Genomic DNA, 7,391 nt, shown 5'->3' with positions numbered 1-7,391 from the left:
CTCTGGGCAATTAGGGATGTGCACTAAATGCTGCCTAGCCAGCAACGCCCCCATCCTATGAATGGATAAAGAAAAAAAATGAATAAAGAAAACCCTCTTGCTTATCAAGAATCTGTTTATCTCTGCCTTAAAAAGATTCAAAGGCTGCTTCCAGCACCCTTTCAAGGAGAGAATTTCAAAGACTTACTGTGAGAAAAAAATCATTATACTGATCTCTACCTTAAATAGGCAACCCCTTATTTTTAGATAATGTCCCCTAGCTCTGGAACCTCTCGAGTAGAAACATTCTTTCTAAATCCATCCTGTCAAGACGTCTCAGGATTTTACATGTTTCATTCAAGTCACCTTTTATTCTTTTTAACACTAGCAGATACAAGCCCAGCCCATTCAATTTTTCCTCATAAGACAACCTGTCCATTTCAGGTATTAATCTGGTAAACCTACTATGGACTGTTTCCAATTAATTTACAAGCTTCCTTAAATGCAGAGACTGATACTGTAGATGGTACTCCAGATGTGGTCTCACATTTCTGAAGCATAACCTCCTCACTTTTGTACTTAATTTCCCTCATAACAAACAACCACATTCTATGAGCATTGGTTATTGCTTGCTGTTGATGCATGTTAATCTTCTGTGATTTACACACTAAAACACTCAGTTCACTGTGCATCTTGGAGCTTTGCAATTTCCATCTATTTCAATAATGTGCTTTTTTTATTCTTCCTATTGAAAATGACAAGTTCACATTTTCCCACAGCATTCTACATTTGCCATATTTCTGCCAACTCAATCACCAGGGAATGGCTGTCACCTATTCTGTTGTTTTGAAACAGGTGCAGTGTTTGAGCATGTTCTTTCTGCCTGCTCTGTGTATCTATATATATATATGTTCTGCAAGCCCAACTGACAGTTATAAATTGGTAGTCAGTGTAATGTTTTGAATACTTAGGATTATTTAGCTAGTTTATTTCTCAGGACAATGCCTTGATCAGTCAGAGTCAGCCCACTTGATCAAAAATTTAAATAAAGCTTGGATGTTTACTGCCAGTCATCATTAACTGGTGCACTCTCCATGGAATGCCTCTACCATTCACAGTCCCCAAGTAGCACACTCCTCTCATACTACATAACAATTGTTGACTTTTTACTTTAATATTTCTTGCAAACTATCCTGTAGGTACAAGATGAAAACCTTTATCAAAATATGTCTTTTTTAAGCAATTCTCAAGTCCTATACAATGAGATGACTGTTTGAATATTAGAATATTTAAATTATTATTAAAATTCTTTTTAAAGTTCAAACTTACCTTCTTGTATTCTTTGCAGATATAGTTCAATCTGTTTCACACTGGTTTTAACAATTTCTAGCACTTTTTCCCACACCCACCATTTGCTATGCAGTGCATAAATAATGTGCCAATTTTGATGCTCCACTTGATAATATTTCCAGATAGCGCTAATCTCATGAATATACGATGAGTTTCGAACAGTCAGAATTTGAGAACTGTCATGGAGTGGATAGGTCCTGTCAAGCAAGATGAAAAGGAATGTAACGCTCCATGCGTATGAAGTAAAACGTTAATGTTAAAATATGATTTAAATTGATGTTACTGAAAATTGGCCAGATCTACTTTTAAAATTGAATAACCAACAGAAAATGAGACTGCACTGTGGTGAGTAACATTCTAAAATCTGACTTAAAAGCTTTGTTTGTCTTTCATAGGACATTGCATGCATTGATAGCCCAGACTCACTTGGTCTCTGTCCCAAGTGAAGTTGTAAATATGGAATCATTTTGCGAAATTCTGTGAATTGAATGGAAACATTTCTACGGCTATGATATTTAAATTCTGATGTTTAAGTGCAACAATGAGTTTGATACTCTGATCAAACAAATGATCCATAAAGATCATACAAGTTTCTTCTCTTTTACTCAGATATCTCCAGTTTCTTTTTCCCAAATAGAGGCAGAGCTCTGTTCTAGATGTTCCACAGGAAAATAAATCAAAGCTAGTAATGTAAATATAGCATGGATTAATAAGGCTGTGGATGTAATTCAGTGCGATGTGTCACAATGCTCTGAACATTATCTCCCTAAGATAAGTTAAGTACTTTAACTAGTGAATTTCAATCAGGATAAATAGAATATTTATTAAAATATTAAGAATTATAAGAATAATAAGATAACATGAGGGTGATGTGTAGCAACTCCAGAACAAAGGGGCTCATGTGATCCATGGTAAATGCATTTACAGCAAGTTTCTGCAGTTGAACAAACATCTTGTTCAGAGTTATTGTGTTGGAGACCATACTGCAGACTCTGTGACACATCATAAGGAGGATAGTTATCCGGACACTCCAAGAGGGCAGTCACACTGCTGAAGATTGTGTCATTTGGTTTAGTCCAAGGTTAGGAACAAGATGGCATAACTAGAATTGGGGTTGATATGAGATCAAGAAAGTGGAGGAGCCTGAGACCTTGCAACTGTCCAACAGTTTCAAGATTCCTGCAGCCTGTAGAGACAGAAGTGGGTCCTGTAGGGTGGATGAGTGAACTGACCACGGCAGCCAGGTATAGAAAGCTATACAGACTTCAGGGTAGAGTGAATAGGAATGCAGTGATAGTAATGGACAGTATAGTCAGGGGGATAGACACAGTTCTCTGCAGCCAAAAGCAAGAATTCAGAAGGCTATGTTGCTTGTCCAGTGTCAAGGTATGGGACATCTGCTGTGGGCTGGAGAAAAACTTATAGTGTGGTGGGAGGATCTAGTTGTCAAGATCCACTTATGTGCCAATGATATAGATAGGACTCAGAAACAGGTTCTGAGTATACAGTATAAGCAGCTAGGAGTTAAATTTAAAAAGGTGAAATTCCAAGGTAATAATTTCTGGATTATTACCTGAACTGTGAACAAATTGGAGAAGAGTAAATAAGATTACAGAGTTAAATGTAAGCTCAAAGATCTGTTTCATGGAACACTGGCACCAGGAATGGGGAGCTGGGAGGTGCACCTGAACCTGCTAGGACTAGTGTTCTGTCAATTTATAAAATGAGGGTGGTAAAGATGGCTTCGAACTAAATAATAGGGCTGAGAAATCAATGTGGAAAGATGTTATTAAAGAGACAGGACAAGCAAGACAATAAGGTAGCAAAAAGGGAATTGACAATCTAAGCATGGCAGAAAGGGACTGAATGTGCCAATAGATTGGGCCGTGGGGTTGCAAAGGTAATAAAAAAAATAGAATTAAAGTAATTCTACCTGAATGCACAAAGCATTCACAACAAGGTAGATGAATTGATGACACAAATAGATGAAAATCGATATGATCCAGAAGCTTTGGAACTCAGTTTCAGCATTATTAATAACAGTTACAGTGAAACAATAACAGCAAAAGGTACATTAGTGAGAGAGGATCTTCGATTGAAAGATCAAGTCACAAAATCAGTTTGGATGGAGCTAAGGAACAGCAGGTAGATAACATTGGTAGAAACTGTTTATACATCACCATACAGAGATGGTAATATAAGGCACTCTATAACTCAACAATTTTTGTGCATTAGGAATGCATTGATTATGAATCTTGTTATAAAGGATCCTCCAAGGAAGAGTGGCCATAATATAACAGAATTTCACATTATGTTTGAAAGTGACATAGTTCAATCTGAAGTCAGGATTTAATCTAACAAAGCAAAGTATGAAGGGATCGGGGAACAATTGGCTGTGGTAGATTCGCAAGCTACATTAAAAGCTATCATGGCAGATAGGCAAAAATGAGCATTTAAACACTGAATATTGATCTACAGCAAATTTAATAAACTGATAAAGAAAGAGAAAATAAAATATAAAAACAAATTAGTCAGAAACATCAAAGTGCACTGTAAAAGCTTCAGTAGGTTTGTTAGAAGGAAAAAAATAACCTAGACAAATACAGGCTCACTGCAGGCAGAAAGATGTAAATTCATAGTGGGGAATAAGTTAAAGGCTGACATACTAACAAATACTTTGTCTATCCTTGCAGAGGAAGGTACATAAAACCTCCCATAAACACTGGAAACACAAGAAACTAGTGAGAAAGAGGAACTAAAATAAATTAGTATTCATGAGCAAAGTAACACTGGATAAATTCATAAACTGAAAGTTAATAAATCTTCTTGAACCGATGTCGACAATCAGGAATGTGGAAAGCGTTAGCAGTTGAGACAACAGATGCATTGGTGGTCATCTTCCAAAATTATACAGGTTGTGAAACAATTCCTATAGACTGTAAGGTAGCAAATATAAGCCAACTATTTAAAGAAAGTGGGGAATTTCAGATCTGATAACATGACATCAGTAGCAGGGAAGAGGCTATAATCTATTTAAAATGATGTGATTACTGTACATTTAGAAATAATGATAGGATTATTGTGTTGTGGGTGTGTGATTTCTGTACATTTATAACATTTATTTTAGGGTTTGGATTTTGAACGTGTAGCATGTTTGTTGTGATCTATGTGTATGAGGGGGTTTAATAATTAACTTCTTAGTCTTCCTGGCACCTTGATTTCAAACCAGTATGTGTCCTACAGCAGGTAACTGGGGCCCTCTTGGAGTGGTGATGTTTGTTGAACAGGCATGGCTTGCGTCTTGTTTGGAGGAGTCAAGAATTTATTTTTTGCTTGAAAAACACCTACAGATAGGAATGCCTGTGAGTTTTGGTTTGCACAAGACCTGGATGAATGATGGGATAGTTCTCCTGAAGAAGGGAGTTAGTTCAGACCAGTTAGGAAATAACAATGCATGGGTTTTAGTTTGAAAATTTCAGACCAGAAGAGTGATCTCAGTGAAGCATAGAAAATTCTTACAGAGCATGACAGTGTAGATGGAAGAAGGCTGTTTCCTCTGGCTGGGGCATCTGGAATGGGGGAATATAAGCTATTTAAGACATTTAAGACGAAAATGAGGAGGAAACTTGTCATCAAAGTATGGCAAATCTTTGGAATTTCCATCTAAGGGGCAGTGAAAGCTTAGTAATTGAGTATTTACAAGATTGAGGTTGGTAGATTTATAGCTATTAAAGATATCAAGGGATATCTGTGTAACAGAATGTCCAGATGTAGATGACAATGGTGAGAGAGGACAGCTCAAGTATTTGTGCCAGGACCTCCAGCAGAAGCAGGTGGTGACTAAGAGAGAGGGCATTGGGCACAGCATCTGGGCAGTCAAATAGGCTCTCTCTGGAGGAAAGGGTGTCTTTGGGAGAAGCAGGCCTCGTGGGAAGGAGGAGGACTGATTCCTCAACCAGGTGTGAATCACAGACATATTGTACAAATTGTGTCTTTCTTGTTTAACCTTAATTTCCCTTCAGGTTAGCAATGACTGGATGCCAATGGAATTACAAACCTCTGCTTCATGATCTTTGGACCTTCCATGTGTTCAATCTCATGTCATTTGGAGATAATGTAGTAAAATGGAGTTGACATAGAATATTAGTCATTATCTATTTGAATGGTGGAGCAGGGCAAGCCACTGATCAGCTTATTTCTGTTCCTATTTCCTATATTTCAAATACTCTATCCCAATCTAATGTTTATGGTTACATTCATATGAGTAGTCACAGGTAATTTGTGTGTCTGAAGAATGTATGCCTTGTTACCTGTCTGGTGACTTGCTGTCAATGAGACCTCTTTTCAAAATCTCTTTTATATCTGCTTGCAGTTCTATAATTTTAACAGGTATTATTTTACAATTGTTCATGAGATTTATTTGATGTCTGGTCACTGGATAGCCATCTAGGACAAATCTGTAAAATTAAAATTTGTAGACACAATTAATTTAATTCATTGAACTTAACCAGAAAGTATCATCCAAGATATACTGATATACTAGGTGAAGCATAAAGTCACTTAAAAGGGATGTGGGGTGGAATGGAGGGGCAATGTTGTGGTGATAGTGGTAAAGATACTCAGATCAAGACTTTGGTCAGGTTTTGGTTAGGAGTTCTTGGGACCGTAGTCATGACTAGAAATGGCCATCAGGATCTAGATTCCCTGAGTGTTGACTGTGATAGCACTAGTTGCTTTGTCCTTTTTGTCACCTTGAATTGCTTGTATCAGCCATAGCTCAGGTAGTAATATGGTTGCCTCTTTGGAGGTTTAAGTCCTTCTCCAAGACTTAAGTTTAACAATCTAGGCCAACATATTAGCACAATACTAGAAGTGTATTACACTGTTAGGGGTGTCATCTTTTAGATGAGATGTTAAAGCACAGCCCTGTACTCGTAAAAGATCCCATGGCATGAAGAGCAGTGGAGCTGCCCCTAGTGTACTGGCCAATACTTAGCCCTCAATTGTTGTTACAGAAATAAATTATCTGGTCTATATCACACTGTCATTTATGGGTGCATGCTGTGTGCAATTTGCCTTCATTACAACAGTGACCGTACTTCAAACATTTCATCAACTGTAAAGTGCTTTGACAGATGTAGTGGTTGTGAAAGGTGCTATGTATAAATTATTTGTTCATCCCTACCCAGAGGTAAAGGAAACCTCTTGTTTATCTTTAACTAGAAGTATTGTACATTTCTTACTTGTCATTTTAGAACTGTCGCACCTGAGAAACATAATTTAAATTTTCAGCCTTTGTGGAAAAGTTTGGATAGCCCCATCTAGGGTAATTACTGTAATTACTGTATAACAGAGCAAGTTGACATGGAGCTTTTAATGTTTATTGCAAATGTTAATACAAAAGTGTGACAACAGAAGAACGGTTTTTTTAGATGAACAGAATTTAAAAATAATTGAAACATACCCTCTTGTGTTGCATATGACATCCATTAGGATGAGTTCAATACATTTTATAACAAATTCATCTGGTACTACCAATCCCTTTTGCAGATGTTTCAAAATGTGAATAGCCAGTTCAGTTTTCTTCTGAGTGGCCAGAATGGTGCGAACAGCTTCTCCTGCTGAAATGCGTAGAACTCCAAACTCACTGACGAATCTCTTAGCCACTGTAACACAAACAATAGGTGTATCCTGAGGATAAATGACATAGCCTAAGTAATCAGCCTGCACAAAGAAAGCAGATATAGAGAAGACAAAACACAGCTACAGAAAAACAAGTTGCAGGTGCCGTCTTTGGCCCATGAAGGAATGTTAATAAGACTCATCCAAGGTCATGCAGCTTGTCAAGTATCATCAACAATTTTAGCCAATCAGCCCTCCTATACATCGTCAGCTTACAAGAATGCCCTCTGGTCTTTGAAAAATCCACCGTGGGAAAAAGATTCTCAAGTTCTACTCTGTCAACGCCTTTCATAATCCTATTCCTATCCCTCAATGTGCCTTCTCTGCTCCAAGCAAAGCAGACGTAGCGTGTCAAATGTACCTTCATAACCGAGACTCTT

General features: G+C 37.5%; 1 protein-coding gene across 1 annotated transcript; it reads right to left on the bottom strand.

The window, feature by feature from the left end:
* Nucleotides 1-1,308: 1,308 nt before the first annotated feature.
* On the bottom strand, nucleotides 1,309-7,053 carry LOC125481531 (adenylate kinase 9-like; the record flags this gene model as incomplete). The annotated part of the gene is made up of 3 exons (XM_048593219.1): nucleotides 1,309-1,526; nucleotides 5,640-5,786; nucleotides 6,794-7,053. Coding segments are annotated over 3 exons (625 nt in total), but the record flags the coding sequence as incomplete, so codon positions are not given.
* Nucleotides 7,054-7,391: the final 338 nt, after the last annotated feature.

Source organism: Rhincodon typus, unplaced genomic scaffold (assembly GCF_021869965.1).
Source record: "Rhincodon typus isolate 14 unplaced genomic scaffold, sRhiTyp1.1 hic_rhity00002507, whole genome shotgun sequence".
NCBI classification, from domain to species: Eukaryota; Metazoa; Chordata; class Chondrichthyes; order Orectolobiformes; family Rhincodontidae; genus Rhincodon; species Rhincodon typus.
The sequence above is the reverse complement of the archived record's forward strand: the minus strand, read 5'-3'. Positions and strand labels throughout refer to the sequence as shown.